The sequence below is a fragment of the Quercus suber genome, unplaced genomic scaffold, assembly GCF_002906115.3.
Source record: "Quercus suber isolate HL8 unplaced genomic scaffold, Cork oak 2.0 scaffold_143, whole genome shotgun sequence".
NCBI lineage: Eukaryota > Viridiplantae > Streptophyta > Magnoliopsida > Fagales > Fagaceae > Quercus > Quercus suber.
Window position 1 is genome coordinate 138900 of NW_027069604.1, and position 17406 is coordinate 156305.

At 33.6% G+C, this 17406-nt stretch overlaps 1 protein-coding gene across 1 annotated transcript; it reads left to right on the plus strand.

The window, feature by feature from the left end:
• Positions 1–10418: 10418 nt before the first annotated feature.
• Positions 10419–17406, plus strand: LOC112015386 (cellulose synthase-like protein E6). Its single transcript, XM_065776848.1, has 7 exons — positions 10419–10734; positions 10825–11146; positions 15083–15223; positions 15333–15464; positions 15566–15778; positions 15879–16472; positions 16559–17406. Exons 1-7 carry the CDS (start codon positions 10463–10465, stop codon positions 17102–17104), a joined length of 2220 nt encoding a protein of 739 aa, XP_065632920.1. The 5' UTR covers positions 10419–10462; the 3' UTR covers positions 17105–17406.

Here is a 17406-nt window from a genome sequence, read left to right on the forward strand (position 1 = left end):
AATCTAGTCTTATGTTTAGAAAAAGACTAAATTTTAGGATTAATTTGAAAATTCATAATTTAGTCAAGGAACATTACTTAACCAGTTTATGCCTCCATATTCTCGGTCCAACTTTTTATGACTGAGAGCTATGATTGTTTTTAGTGTTACATTTTTTACATGGAATTAAACAAGTTATTTCTAAATTTTGAGGGGAGTTAATCTAATCACGAAAATCATCGTTATAATCTAATCTCGGTATCTGTCAATACCAATGTACCGTTTCAGGTTTATTGCTATTTTATATATTTAATATATATATATATACACACACACATACAAATTCTCTATTTACCATAAAACATTATCGAAATTCAGTTTTCTCTCTCCTAACATATTGTACTTTTTCTTGTAATTTCGGCATCAATGTTACCAAAATTCAATCTCTCTCCTCATTTTATTAAATAACTTTGAACAATATCCAACAATAAACTCCATTTTTTGCAATTTTTAGCCAAAAACTCCAAAATTCTCTATTTACCATAAAATGTTACCTAAATTTAAAATAAATTATTCATAATTTTAAGCTTTAGCATGAACTAAAAGAAAAAAAAAATACAATTTAAAAAACACAAAGCTTGATTGTCCATTGCATAAAAAAAAATAAAAACTAAAAAAAAATAAAAAACAAATAATATAAATAATTAAGTTAAGTGTCAAAACTTGGCCAAAATGGCCAAATACCACTTATTTTTGAATTTTTTAGCAAAAAAACATTGTTTTGGAAATAAATAGGAAAGTAACACTTTTCTAAAACCCGAGTTCCTCATCAATTATGCCACTGTGGCACTACTGAGCTAGAATTTGTGCGATTAAAAATATTATGTAGTACTCGAGCTTAATAAACTTGAGTTCCATGCAACATAATACTCGAGTATGCTATGCTCGAGTACATTTTATAAATAAAGTGCAGATAAAAAAATTTACACTGTACTCGAGTTTGGTAATTTTTTTTTTTTTTGGGGGATAATCGACAAATAAACATAAAGATAAAAATAAGTTACTTTTTTATGTTTTTATTTATTTAAACAGAAGCGTTGTAAAATATAGAGATTTTAATTTTAAAATATGAATTTAATTTCTACATTAATTAAAATTGTTTCTCATAAAAATTGTTCACTGTTTTTTGTATAAACTATTTCTACAATTTTGCATAAAATTATTTTCTTTTCAGCATTATTTAAGAAATCGTTCACTCTCTTTTCTGCATTAATTATTTTCTGTTTATTGTTTAAAAAATTGTTCACTGTTTCCTCCTAAAACATCTAGTGAAATCGTGTTTTTTAAATTTAAATGTCAAATCTGAATGCTTTTTCATGTTTGAATTTCACAATAATTGAATATATTTTTCTGCATTGATCAAATCTGTTTCTACATTAATAAAATTTGTTCTCTGCACATCATTTTTACTGTATATTCAAATCTACTTACTGCATTCATAAAATCTATTTTTTGTATTAATTAAAACTGTTCACTGTTTTCTCATAAAAATTGTTCACTGTTTTCTGCATAAACTATTTCTAGTATTCTGCATAAAATTATTTTATGTTCAGCTTATTTAAAAAATTGTTCACTCTCTTTTCTGTATAAATTATTCTCTGTTCACTATTTAAAAAATTGTTCATTGTTTTCTCATAAAACACCTAGTAAAATCGTGTTTTCTAAATTTAAAAGCTAAATCTGCATACTTTTTCATGTTTAAATTTCACAATAATCGAATTGTTTTTCATGTTTAAATGAACTCTATTGCGGTGGTATCTATACTTAGTTTTGTAGGTTTGCCGACCATGATGTGCCCGACGCTTCCAAGACTCTTGTACGTGTGTATTGGCATATTAAGGAAACTAGATTTTAAACCTGTCCAAATGCAAGGGAATTACATAAGTACATGTATTTTTGGGTTCTTGGAAAAAAAAATACATCTATTTTCAACAAAATAGAAATAAAAATAATGTAAATTTTGTAAGAGTCCACAAATAAATTTTTGTACATAGAAATAATTAGAATCCAAGAAAGCAAATATATTCAAATAATTTTAGGTAAATATTTGAAGAAACATTTTGTTTCAAAAGTTGTACTTAAATAAATTTAATTAAATAAGTATGTAGCTAATGCAATTGAATTTATAAATTTTAAAAAATAACACTTGGTATGAATTTCAAATTTAAAATGTATATAACACTCAGTATGCTATCCATAAAAATGTGTTGTCTTACAAATAGATTTTCTTTTAAGCCTATTCTAAACAACTAAAACTATAACATCCACTATGATGGAGAGAAAAATATTTCTAGCAATTGAAAAAAAAAAAAAAAAATCTAGCTAAAGAGAATGGTGTGATCATCCTTCCTTGGAAGCAAATTTGTGGAGAGTAACCCAATCCAATTCCTTTTAATTTTGTTTTAGAATAACCCAAACATAACCTTTTCTATCCCAAGTTCTTTGCAGGATTTCATCGAACACCTAGTACTCATTTTAATAACTCATCTAGAACCCAATCGCTAATACAGCTCCCCAACCAAAAAATAAAATCTAATTAAAACAAAATTAGCCAACATTTATAGACAAATATAGTTTCTAGAACATGAAATAGCTCAAATTGTGACAAACACATAAATTGCCCAGTGTATTTTAGTAGGAAGAGATGGACTTGCTTAACTAATTTGAAAATGCAATACCTTGGTTCTGTCTAGTACCCAGGTATAATGGTGTGAATAGTTTTACCATAGGCTTGGGTCCGAGGACCATGCAATACCTTGGTTCTGTCTACCACTTCTATTTTTCTGTAAGTATCTAGTTTCCCCATAGGTTTGAGTCCGAGGACCATGCAATACCTTGGTTCTGTCTAGTACCCAGGTATAATGGTGTAAATAGTTTTACCATAGGCTTAGGTCCAAGGACCATGCAATACCTTGGTTCTGTCTACCACTTCTATTTTTCTGTAAGTATAGGTTTGTCCTCGGACCGCTTTACTGAAGATGATTTCTCCTTGGGTCGGATTATGATCTTTACACGTAGCGTTGATCTCGCCTCCAGCTCAAGGCCCCATCTTTTTCATTTATGAAGCGCCCTTTGTCCGTTCGTGTTCCGCGCTTGACGCTTCGGTGCGCGAAAACGCGCCTTCATCAATGTCCTCGTGAATTAACACGAGTCCAACGATCTATGGCCTCCTTGAAAATTGGTAGCTTCATTATTAGCCCAGCTGATAATTCTCTTTTCGAATTCTGCATGAATTAATTCTCACCAACCCTCCTCCCCTATATAAGGTGGGGAGATGGTTTCTCCACAATCCATGAACCTCCCAACACAAACAAAAAGAAAAACACATCCTTTCAGCTCCCCAATCCCTTTTAATAACCCCGCCAGAATTGTGACTGGAGTTGGCAAATATGAGGCGGCTTTGGGCAGGTGTGAGGACATCCGTGCCAAGAGCCATTATGGCCGCAGCCCCCACTGGGCTTCCGGTGCGGCAGAATCTAGGCATAACCCCGATGGCGCCATACAAGGTGGCCCAGAGGGATGTTGTTAGAGTACCTAACGTCTCTCCTCGGAGCGCACCCCCGACGAAGAAGACGTGCGAATTCATCTCATGGGCGGTGCTCGAGTGTTGCCATATCCAACGGCCAACACTCGTAAGGATTGGAGAGAATCAAGGGAACATCATGGGGGAAGGTATCCCGGAGCCCCTGCATCTGCTCCTCTCTTTGTTCCAGCTCCGCCGCGCCGAGAAGGGAGTTGTCGGTGGCCTGGAAACAAGATGGCCCTCCCCCTTCCCTGCTTTTTGTGTCAAGCTCTCCCATTCTCTTTATACCAATAAAAGCACGGCTTGACACTTCCCTCCGGCTAGCTTTTTTAAGGCGGGTCCACTTGGGCCTCTGATTGTATAACTAGCTGGTAGGATTAGCTTGTAAATTTTTTTGTGAAACACGCCTGCCTGAGCCTCTGATTGTAATTTGTACTGTTTCTATTTATGAAATAATAATATCAAGATTTCTCTTTTCGCTGCCGAATCTCTTTTTTTTTTTTTTTTGTTTACTTCGCCAACCTACTGTAAAACGACCACTTAGAACAATCGTCTGGTGCGCCGGCCAGCACCCTAATCCTTCCCACAGACGGCGCCAATTGTAGGAACTCAGTTTGGATTTGACCCTGAGTATGAATGGGTTTTCAGCCCAACAAGCCCAAACAATAAATTTATAGAGAGTGGGTTAAAGGTTTAGGCGCTGGCCATCGTTCATCAAGCATGAACTCTTTTTTATAAAAGAAAATACTTAGAGTTTATTTACAACTGGGGGGATGCTCCTCGGCCCATGGCCGAGGAGCCCCTTTTCTTCTCCTTTCCCCCCCCCCCTTCTTACTTTACTTCCTTTTCTTATATAGTCTTCATCTTCCTATCTCCATATTCCATCTGTTGATCATCTATTTGCTTCTCTTCTGGCCGTCCGTCCCATCAGAGGCCTTATCAGTACTCAAGTGGTTCACTCTGATCAACGTTGCCCTACTAAGGGGTTATATCCCCATTAATGTGGCCAGAGAGGTTAGGTGAATGCATTAAATGCGAGGGTGACAGCTTACTTTGGGCCTGGTCTTTCCCAAAAATCATCCTTGTCAGCCTGAGGACGAGGAGGTCCTCGGCGTGGATCCAGAAAAGAGGCTTTCCCCAATTTAGCCTTGAATGGTCAGTATTCCTCGGCGTGGGCCTTGGGCCTGCTACACGATGGGCCGAGGCTATCAGGCCCACGGGCCCCACACTACCATTTAAACAAAATAATGCATATCAAATAAAATCAATCTAAGCCATCATACACATTTAATAGTGAACAATTTCTTAAATAATGCTGAACAAAAAATAATTTTATACAAAATCGTAGAAATATTTTATACAAAAAACAATGAACAATTTTTATGAGAAAACAATGAACAATTTTAATTAATTTAGAAATTAAATTCATACTTTGAAATTAAAATCTCTATATTTTACAATGCTTCTATTTAAATAAATAAAAACATAAAAAAAAAAAAAAAAACCACTTATTTTTATCTTTATGTTTCTTTGTCAATTATCCAAAAAAAAAATTACACGGTACTTGAGTTTGGTAAACTCGAGTACCGTGTAAATTTTTTTATCTACATTTTATTTAAAAACGTACTCGAGCCTGGTATACTCGAGTAATGTATTGCATGGAACTCGAGTTTACTAAGCTCGAGTACCACATAATTTTTTTTTAATCGCAAAAATTTCAGCTTAGCAATGTCACGATGGCAGAATTGATGAGGAACTCGAGTTTCTGAAACTCAAGTTTTAGAAAAAGTAATAATTTCCTATTTATTTTCGAAACAATATTTTTTTACTAAAAATTTCAAAAATAAGTGGTATTTGGCTATTTTGGCCATCAAAACTTGATGGTGCACAGTAAATGCACATGATCCATTTGATGCCTAGAAGAAAAACAAAAAGTAAGCTCTGTTAAGGTTCATATCCCAATTCGTTCACCCTTTTGACCGAAAAATAAAAACTTGTATCATATATTTCAAAACTTGATGTGCACAGTAAATGCACATGGTCCATCTGATGCCTAGAAGAAAAACAAAAAATAAGCTCTGCTGAGGTGCATGTCCCAATACATTCACCCTTTTATTACTATAATAAATATTCTATCTTTTGTGTTCTGTATTCTCATTGTTAACTTATGTATTATCACAAAAAAGTCCTATTGAAAATAGGCTGTTACCGAACCCATATCCTTTTTGTGACAAGTCACAAGTGTAACGTATGTCTCCCGTACATTTAACTCACTGCGAGCGGACATAAAATTGGTTTGTACTTAAACACATACACAATAAAACTAAAGTAATTGATAAGCATCAGAGTGGCATGAATGTCTCAACCCCCTACTGCTGGTTAATTTGTTCCCCATGTCTCGCTTGTTGCTGACTTGTTCCTCTGACAATTACTTGCTCGTATCAGTTCCTTTCCTTCACGCGGGGTCAACTGCAAGTCTAATGTTTGTTTCGAGATTTAGTAAGTACTGTTACTATCTTGAGCAAGGCGATTAGGCAAATTTCTTTGCTGTTTTGTTTGGTTAACTCAGTATTTTAGGCGACATATTGTGAAGAGGGGATAATAAATTTAGTGTAGCCCCATGTGAGAATTAATAATAATTGTGAAATTAGTTATGAAAACTATTGTCTATATCATTACTGGTTAAAATTAAATACAGTATAGATTACCTTAGCTTGCATGCATTAACTAATAAGAGAAAGTCTAAATACTTAATAAAATGTCATAATATTTTCACAATATCCTTGTTTTCAGTTGTAGGGTATTTCAATATAATATTTATTATTTTATTTAATTTTACTTAGACCAAACTATTGCGACAATTTGTTATGTCCATAGGACCTTCCACCAACAAAAGTACAAAACACAAAAAATAATTTAATTCAATCCACCAAGTTGTTTTAATTTTGAAAACTAGTTTACCACAATTTAATATTTACTAATTTTTTACCTATTAAAATATGGGTAAAACTTCCAATTAAATTCAAAAAGCTTGCATAAGGTTCGGTAATGGGCCATGCCGACCTATTTTTACTTGGCCCATCGACCTAGTAGGTCGGGCTTAGTAGGCTACTGACCAACTTATGGGCCTAAAGGGAAAATCCCAACCAATGAGCAATGTTCATTTTGTCTTTAGTGGACTAATCGGTTATCATTGTGCTTATGTTAAGATCTTATTTATATTTTTTTATTTTGAAAGGAAAAAATTCAAATTTTTAATGAAAAAATCAAATTAGTTTTTTAAGGAGAGAGTCAAGGAATTAAAAGCCTATTTAAATTTGTTTACTATTAAAACTTATTTATTAAGGCTTTAAATAGTTTTTTTTTTCTTTTTCTATCTTTTAATTAAATAATTTTCCAACCTTTTTATTTATTTTTTTTTTAAATTCAAAGTTACAGGACTACTATCAAAATATATATTAATAGGTATAGTTTAAACCAATTATTTTAACTCTTTTAATATATTGGTGGTGTAGCGACTCAGAAAATAAGAGCCCAAACCCACCTAGAACAATGGTACCTTATCCCTCAAATCAAGCTCAAACAATAAAATTTTTAAGAGAGTCGGTCAAAAACTCAAGTGCAATACAAAAATAAGTCCAAGTCTAAGACTGAAGAATCCAAAGTAATCGATAAATGCAATTGGAACAATAATTGAGGATAATATCCTCCTCAGGCAAGTCCGAGGATGAATTTCTTGTATATAAGTTTAGTTATGGTTCCTTACAAGGTCATCATGAATTCTCCTCACTGGTTTCTTTTTTACTTAGAAAATGTTCATCCACTTTTTCTTGGGGATTTTTTTCCTTTTATAGCCCCTTTACTTGCATCCCAGCCCTCCACATGTACGTCTCAGGGCACTTCTTATGATACTAGTCTCATCAATACCCTTTTGGAGGTAGTAGAAGGAGTTGTTAGCTGTAAAATCACTGTTCAAGGGTCATTTCAACATTAATGCAGCTGATGAGGTTGGTACAGGCCATTGAATGCGAAGGTGGGAGGTATCTCATTCAAGAAACTTCCTCTCACCATCCTTGCCCCAGTTGCTATCTCTTCTCTTATCCTTAGGCCTTTAAGGGATATCAGTTGTCCTGAGTCTCATGCTCTCCTTTGGTAGGCATAGTCTTCAGAGATTGCTTATCCATTTTGGCTTGGATCTGGCAAATTAATCCTCAGTAACTCCTCGATCCTCGGACCCCACACTTGTGGTTATGTGTGGTCGTAAAGTTAAAGGATTCCTTTCTCATGTCTCAATTTCAACCCCCAAAATTATTATTATTATTATTGATAAATTAATCATGGGTTAGTTGGGCTGGCTATAGTGGGTGGGCATAGATAGAAAAATCAGCACCTGCCCATCTTATTAGGCTAGTGGGCTACCCACGAGCCTCAAATGTACCGGGTTAGGCCACCTATTATCCTATGGGCCGGTAGACTACTGGATAAGTACGCCCTAAGCTATTTGATGTCCCTTAATCTTGCATTAACCATGAAACATAATTTTATTATCTTTTTGAAAATTAATTAAATTTAATCCAAACAAACGTTTGAGGGTCTATTTGAGATTCACTTATTTTGCTGAAACTAAAAACTTTTTGCTAAAAGTACTGTAAATAAATTTAAAAGTTAACTGAAATAGTGCAGTAAGACCCATAAATAGTATCAAAAAGTACAGTAGAACCCATAAATAATAACAAAAATAAGTTGAATAGTAAAATAAGTTGGCAAAATTAATTTTTACCAAACGGACACCAGCTGATGAACCTAATGAATTGTAAATGTGAGAAAGAACTGTCAACATTTTGACAAAGCTGCCCCATTTCGTGATACACCTTCGTATACATTTTGAATAATAAAAAAAATAAAATTTGGGTTAAATTTTTTGATTAAATATTTCTACTTATTAGTTATTTACACTTAAAAATAATAATGAAAAAAAAATTATTAAAAAAACATGCTTTCTTCGTTTGCCGACAAAAATAGTAAAATTAGTGTGTACGGTGTACCCACACTGCCACACGAGAAACAGGCTGACCAATTTTTTTAAAGCATTGTTAGGTCTTCTTTCACATTCGATTACACATCATATTTAATCAATAATCATAGGTTAAATATAGACATTTTGGGAATAAAAAAAATAGACACCTAACGTGAAAGTGTCCTCCCAGAATAGTGTTATGGGTGGCACGGACATATTTAGTTTTGTTATTATTATTATTATTATTATTATAGGATAAGATTATATTAAACTTGGATAAAAGATGACGAAAATAACATATTTTGGCTTGACATTATAGGTAAATATTAAAATAATTAAAATCACCTTATAGAGCAATGCTAAAGAATAAAGATATTATAACTTTTGCTATATAAAGGAATCCAAATTTTGTGTCTCACTCTTCCTACTCTAATGTGTTAGTTATCAAATTAGATGATTAAAACCCACCAATCACATTTATTATTATATGAATTTGTAAAATTTATGTAGTAATATTTGTAATACCTTTAACATTTTTCAACCTTATACAATATAAACATGTTGTAACTTTAGTATAGGATAAGATTATGTTAAACTTGGATAAAAGATGACGAAAATAACATATTTTGGCTTGACATTATAGGTAAATATTAAAATAATTAAAATCACCTTATAGAGTGATACTAAAGATATTATAACTTTTGCTATATAGAGGAATCCAAATTTTGTGTCTCACTCTTCCTACTCTAATGTGTTAGTTATCAAAACACGATTCAAACATTCTTTTATTAGATGATTAAAACCCACCAATCACATTTATTATTATATGAATTTGTAAAATTTATATAGTAATATTTGTAATACCTTTAACATTTTTTAACCTTATACAGTATAAACATGTTGTAACTTTAGTATTTTTCAATGGTTATAATTTAAGGATTTGGAAACAATTAATAATTTATCATGAGAAGTAAATATTTGGCAACTTCTGACATCTCATTCAAAATTTACTCTAATATTTATTGCAACTCACCAGCCTCTCCACATGTACTTGGTCGGCAAATTTATATTCCGTTGGTCCTACCCTTATCAAGCTTCTACTTAGTTCTAACTTCTGACTATTGGTTCTCCAAAAAAAAACTTCTGACTATTCATTCTTTAAATATAGGTTTCGAGTTGTTAAACTTAAACTATTGGCACCATATATTACTATATTAGTACATGCAATTCAACTCATTTTAATCATAAGAGAGAGAAAGAGAGATGGGAGACAACAATGGTCTTCCTCTTTTTGCAACAAAGTCAGCAAAGGGGCGCATCCTTTTCCAATTGTATGCAATTCTGATTTTTGTGGGTGTGTGCTTGATCTTTTTATATAGACTGAGCCACATACCAAGAAGAGAAGAAGCTGGAAGATGGGCTTGGATTGGATTGTTTCTCTCAGAACTTCGGTTTTCTTTTTATTGGTTTCTTACTACGTTTGTCCGATTGAACCCTATTTATCGTTACACTTTCAAAGACCGCCTCTCTCTCAGGTACATATGAATATCTCTCTCTTTCACATATATATGAATATTTTGCTTTACTTGCTCAGTCACAAGTGTGGTTGTTTAATCAATAAACAGGTACGAAAAGTTCTTGCCAAGCATAGACATATTTGTATGCACTGCTGACCCCACGATAGAACCACCAGCAATGGTGATTAACACAGTCCTATCAGTCATGGCTTATGACTATCCACCTGAGAAGCTAAGTAAAAACTTCTGACTATTCATTCTTTAAATATAGGTTTCGAGTTGTTAAACTTAAACTATTGGCACCATATATTACTATATTAGTACATGCAATTCAACTCATTTTAATCATAAGAGAGAGAAAGAGAGATGGGAGACAACAATGGTCTTCCTCTTTTTGCAACAAAGTCAGCAAAGGGGCGCATCCTTTTCCAATTGTATGCAATTCTGATTTTTGTGGGTGTGTGCTTGATCTTTTTATATAGACTGAGCCACATACCAAGAAGAGAAGAAGCTGGAAGATGGGCTTGGATTGGATTGTTTCTCTCAGAACTTCGGTTTTCTTTTTATTGGTTTCTTACTACGTTTGTCCGATTGAACCCTATTTATCGTTACACTTTCAAAGACCGCCTCTCTCTCAGGTACATATGAATATCTCTCTCTTTCACATACATATGAATATTTTGCTTTACTTGCTCAGTCACAAGTGTGATTGTTTAATCAATAAACAGGTACGAAAAGTTCTTGCCAAGCATAGACATATTTGTATGCACTGCTGACCCCACGATAGAACCACCAGCAATGGTGATTAACACAGTCCTATCAGTCATGGCTTATGACTATCCACCTGAGAAGCTAAGTGTTTATCTATCGGATGATGGTGGTTCAGTTTTGACATTTTATGCTATGCTAGAGGCCTCACGTTTCTCCAAGATTTGGCTTCCATTCTGCAAGAAGTTCAAAGTAGAACCAAGATCGCCGGAGGCTTATTTTCGCACAGCAGTTGAGCCACTTGGGGAGCCTGCCATGGCCAAAGAGTGGACCTCCATTAAGGTATGCACCTTGTTATAACACATTGAATAATTATTAAATTACACTTGAATATTCCTGCAATGAATACAGAATTATTGTTGGGCCATTATATATAATGGGTGGAGGGGAATAAAACAAAAGAAAACAAAAATAAAAAATGTTGCATGTAGGTAGGTGGGAAAACTAAAACCATGCAATTATATTTATGGTAGAGATATTTTTATATATATTATGGTAGAGATATAAGTGAAAAAAAAAATGTAACTCAGTCCATAATTACTATAAAAAAAATATATAATTCTAATATAATATATTTTTATTTTACTATATCTTAGCTTAATATACTGGGATTACACAATGTGGAGATTATATATATATAAATAAAGTAAAGGTAACTCTGAAACGGTACATGGATAATAGTTGGTATTGAAATATTTAGTTTTCTTGGCCAAATTGAAACAGCTTCAAGTACTATTTTTACTCTCTTGATTTGTTAATACTAGTTGGAGTTTCATAATAATTTTCTTTTTATACTATAGCCTTCACTAACTCAGAGTCCTGCCTCCGTCCCTATTCCTCACTTTCTACCACCAAATGCATTGAGTAATAGCCTAAAAAATCCACATAGCGTTAAATTTTGTGGATCAACATGACCAAGAGAAATTGAACTCTCTCTCTCTCTCTCTCTCTCTCTCTCTCTCTCTCTCTCTCTCTCAATTGTGATAGATCTCTAAATGAATCTTATGTTTCACTAGAAGTGTTCCAAAATATTTTTTAAGAAAAAAAGGTCATGTGATAAGCTGCAGTTGGTAAAGTATAAAGTGAAACTCATTAAGACAATAGTGTAATAATAATATGTGTCTGACTTCTTTATATTAGTTAAATAAGTTCTAAAAAGAAATTTCCTCCATTCATTGTTGGGTATCTTATCCTGTGTAGAGAACCATTGTAGTGCACATATATATAGAATAGAATGGCTTTTCCTTCTGTCCGTAATCACATGGAAATTGACATTTGATTCCACAAAAAGCATGGCTTAGACTACCCGAATGGAGAATTGTGGTCAGCGTGGACAACTTTTAGAAGATAATGTTTATATTATATATCAATGACCACCGTTCTCTACAAGCTTGTCGATGCTTGATTGTTTGTTATCATATTTCTCTATAGCAATTGTCTAAGAGAGAATATTATCTAATCATATTTCCCACAGATCCTCATGTTACATTCAATAATATGTGCTTAAAGAACGCAATAAGTTAAAAAATATCACATCAGTATTTGAGGATGCATGGGCAGTTGTCGGCAACTCGATTATTATTATATAAAATCCTTTTCAATTGTCATACATTTTATTTCTTGGATAACTCATGGTAGGTCCTAGACGATGGCTGAGCTTCAGAATATGTATGCGCCTGTCTCTTTGCACAGATGGATTGACGAAATAGATGATTAGATATGATTGAGAATAAAGTTTGGCTATAATTACACTTAATTTTTGTTTTTTTAGTAAATGTGAATTTTGATAAATCTACTATTAAATAACATTGTGGGGGAAAAATGTCCAATCTAACATAGTAGGCCGAGAGCCCATGTGAGGATTACTGTGCGTCCGGAAAGAAGGAGATGGTAAGGGCAAGGCCCACCTGGAAGAAGGATCCTCGAAAAGAACGATTGGTGGCCATCCGAAGAGACCGCCTTCCGTCCAAGGAGATTTTATTTCTCGAACGCGAATAGTGTGGATCAATTGAGTGTATAAAAGGTCAAAATGATCTTCCGAGAACTCCTCCTGATCAAGATAAGCTCTGAGTATACTTTGAGACGATAAGGATGAAGAAATATCTAAAAGAAAAGCTGACATCACCGTATTTAATGTTCTATAGCAATTTTTCTGGCCGCATTTATGTGGAGAAGACCCCTGAACAGTGTATCATCACCTACCGTCACTCACACAGAGCTAAAGGAGTGCTTGATATGATATATACTCAAGTAGACTCACGGATGAGGTACAAGTGGACGATAGAGATGAGGAGAAGGGAGATTATATAAAGGAAAGAAGCTCCTGAGGAAAGAGAATGAGGGAGAAAGAGAGAAGAAAAGAGGAGGAGCTTTATTGTAACCCTAAGATCTGTATTCACCACATAATCAATAATATAGCTCTTCGTACACCCATTCTTTACGTGTAAATTCATGTTGGTTTGTGCTTAAGGGTTGTGATTAGTTGTTGTCGATCCCATAATCAACCTAGCTCTTTCACCCATACTCTACAAATTCATTGTTTTAGGCTTGGGCCACAAATCCTAACCCTACAAACATTTTTTTTCTTTATATCCTTCACACTTGCAAAATTTTCAAAACATCAAAAATTAATAGTTATATTATTAATCAAATGTTTAAATTTCAATTTTTTGTAATTTTAAACTACGCATAAAAAATAAGTTTATACTAGTAAATAAGCTGCTCTTGAAGGAGATTCTGTGATAATGGTTAATGCATTAAAAGAGTCCTCTCCCTAGGTAGCATCTTATGGTCTTCTGATTCGAGACATCAATCTTTTTGCTGAGCATTTTATTGTATTAATTTTTCTCATGTTTGTAGAGATAGAAAGTTTATAGCTCACAACTTTGCTAAACATGCACGTCATGTCGCAGTTTCCCTTGTGTGGATGGAAGATGTCTCTTCACAAGTTTCAACTATTTATCTTGTCAACTTGGCTTCTGTTTCTTAATAATATTTCCAGGTTTCTTTCTAAATAAAAATAATAATAAATAAATAAAATAAAATAAATTTTTTTTTTTTTTTTTTTTTTTATGTAGTGAGAATTGTAGCTAAACTTGGTACAATCATTAAATATTCCCTCTATTTTAATTCTTAGAATGTATGAAGTTTTTAAAAATTATTCTATTTATTTCTCATATTATTCTTAAGTCTTAAATTTGAACATACTTTTCTTGGTTTAGTTAAAGGTTTTTAGGAAGATTATTGCCTTTATTTTGTTTGAATGCAATGTGTTATTTGTAAACTCTAGTCTATTTTGAAAAGAAATGGATTAAAAGATAGAAAAAACTTACCTCCAAGCCAGTATAGATCTATTTTCTTTCAATTCACTATGTAATGATTGAAAAGATAATTCATATGTAGTTTTTGTTACATGACTTTTGTATAGTTTTAGTCATATGATTCTTTTAATGAGTCATATGACTTATTTAAATAATATATATATATATATAATCTTATAAATTGCCACTTACTAGATTGATTAAAAGAGATAATTTCAAACTAGTTTAGAGTTAAACTCTGTCCTAAAAATATTTTATAAAAGAGCTATTAGTGGCATTCATAAATAAGGGTCGTCAAATAGGGATGTTGATATGAAATAGCTGAAAGATTGAGGAAGGTGAAGTGGTATTGCACTCGCAACCAAAAGTAAGAAAAGAAACTATGGCTAAAATACGTGTAGTTTTAATCATAGGTCATTTGAGCACTTAAGCTTCGTGGAATTTTCCTTTTTCTTCACAAATGACTTGTAGACTGTAGCACAGCTATCAACTAGTGTCATGCCTGTTTGGCAAATGAAAATGATACTATAAGAAAGCATGTTGAACTGGCCCTAATGGATAGAACTTTGGCACAGAACTTCAGGTGTAGTACATTAGGTTTTTCAATTTAATTAAATCACTTGGTTGTACTGAATTTAATTATCTTTGGAAAAGGTAACACTATTTGCAATTTATTGATCAATGCAACTAAATGTTTGAATTTAATTGGAAATCTAATATATTACACTAAGGTACTGTACCTAATTTTTACTCGACCCTTATTACTTCAGTCAAACTATAATTACTTCTAATTTGGAATTTCAAAAAAGCTTACAAACATCTTGTAAATTTTTTCTTTTATTTATTTTCTGGTTCACATGTGATATAAAATAAAATCGTGTTTCATATCTTGTTGCAGAAATTATATGAAGACATGAAAAAGCAGATTGAAACCACCACAAAGCTAGGTCGAATTTCAGAAGAAATTTATCAAGAACACAAGGGATTCAAGGAGTGGACATGGCTTGCAAGCAAACGTGATCATCAAACTATTCTTCAAGTACTTCCCACATTCTCTCTATCTCATGGACATGAATACTTCTATATCCAAATCGTATATTTGTATTCAATTACTGGACTTTGATAATAGAGTTGTATCTAATTCATAGATACTTATTGATGGGAGAGACCCCAACGCCATGGACATTGAAGGACAACCTTTGCCAACTTTAGTATACTTAGCACGTGAAAAGAGACCACAATACCACCACAATTTTAAAGCAGGAGCCATGAATGCACTGGTAAGTCTTGCACCATATCCACACATCAAGTTTCAAAAGTTTCATGTGTTATTTTTTATAATATATTTAAATATCATAATCATCCATCATTAAAAAAATAGTTGAGGGTGTCATCGAAAATAAGCAACGGTCCTATAATTCTTAATGTGGACTGCGACATGTACTCAAACAATTCAGAGTCTGTGAGAGATGCTCTATGTTTTTTTATGGATGAAGAAGAGGGGCAAAAAGTTGGTTTTGTACAGTTTCCACAAACCTTCGAGAACCTTACAAAAAATGATGTCTACAGTAGTTCCCTTAATGTAATAAATGAGGTGAGCATCAACGAAAAACATACATTTACTTCAAAACTTATATTTCTAATTGAAGAATATTTTAATGGAATTTCTACCTGTGGTGTACCCAACAATAAAGGCAGAGCTTCCTGGACTTGATGGGAATGGAGGGCCTTGCTATATTGGTAGTGGTTGCTTTCACAGAAGAGAGATTCTTTGTGGGCGAAAGTATAGCAAGGAATGTAAGGTAGATTGGAAGAGATTGAAAAATAGAGAGGTAGAAGAGAGCGTTAGTGTACTAGAAGAAACATGCAAAGTTCTTGCTAGTTGTACCTATGAAGAAAACACTCAGTGGGGAAAAGAGGTCTCTCTCTCTCTCTCTCTCTCTCTCTCTCTATATGGTTGTCCAGTGGAAGACATCGTAACAGGATTAGCTATACAATGTCGAGGTTGGAGATCCATATATTTCAATCCCGAAAGGAAGGGCTTCCTAGGAGTCGCTCCCGCAACACTTCTACAATCACTTGTACAACTCAAAAGATGGTCTGAAGGTGATTTTCAGATATTTGCTTCTAGGTATTCTCCGTTTGTGATGGGATATAAAAAAATTCCCCTAAAACTTCAGCTTTCATACTGTTACTTTTTGCTATGGGCTGCAAACTGCTTGGCTACGCTGTACTATGTTGTTGTGCCATCTTTATGCCTGCTTAGAGGCATTTCCTTGTTTCCAGAGGTACAAAACTTTCATTACTTGAATCAAACCTATCTATGACTGTTGTTACATTATATTCTAAGAATACAATCATCTTACACCAACAGATTTCAAACTCATGGGTACTACCATTCGCATTTGTCATCTTTGTCCACCGTGCATACAGCCTTGGAGAATTTGTTTTCTTCGGGGGCACATTACAAGGTTGGTGGAATGATCAAAGAATGTGGCTGTATAAAAGAATGACTTCCTACTTCTTTGGCTTCCTAGACAACATCCTAAGACTATTTGGGTTTTCAAAGTCAGCCTTTGTCATAACAGCAAAGGTGGCTGATGATGATGTGTCACAGAGATACAAGCAAGAGATCATGGAGTTCGGTGCTTCTTCCCCAATGTTCACCATTTTAGCAACACTTGCATTGCTAAACGCATTTTGTTTCATTGGAGGAATGATAAGGGTGATTGCGGATGTGGAAAATTTGGTTTGGGAACGATTTACATTGCAGATTCTTCTATGTGGTATGCTAATTTTTATCAACCTCCCTATTTACCAAGGCCTCTTCCTCAGGAAAGACAATGGTAGTATGCCCACCTCAGTAACATACCAGTCAATAATGTTTGCTATATTGGCTTGTGCATTATCCCTGTATTAAGTTTTATGTTTGTGCCAAGAAAAACCTCTTCCAGCTAAGAAATACTTTGACGGAACTATTTCCAGTTACCAAGGGTTTGCACTATCAAAGGAAACCGTTGTGTCTGTACTGTCAAGGTTTTTATTGTATCCTATTTATTGATCGCTACGGTTCAGATAAATAATCTCAAGCTGGATAATAAACAAAATTTAGAGTCAGGGTATTTGATAGAATTTGCAATCTTGTTTTGCAATAAACATGCTTAGAGCACATTATCTCCTCTATTTGCTAGTGATGCCTGAAGGCTATTTGTTTACCATGTT

Excerpts from the sequence above, each read along its gene's own strand:
- LOC112015386 (XM_065776848.1), top strand. The coding sequence starts at position 10,463 with ATGGGAGACAACAATGGTCTTCCTCTTTTTGCAACAAAGTCAGCAAAG. Across the intron at positions 10,735-10,824 it reads AAAGACCGCCTCTCTCTCAG|GTACGAAAAGTTCTTGCCAA; the intron begins GTACATATGAAT and ends ATCAATAAACAG. Across the intron at positions 16,473-16,558 it reads GCATTTCCTTGTTTCCAGAG|ATTTCAAACTCATGGGTACT; the intron begins GTACAAAACTTT and ends TTACACCAACAG.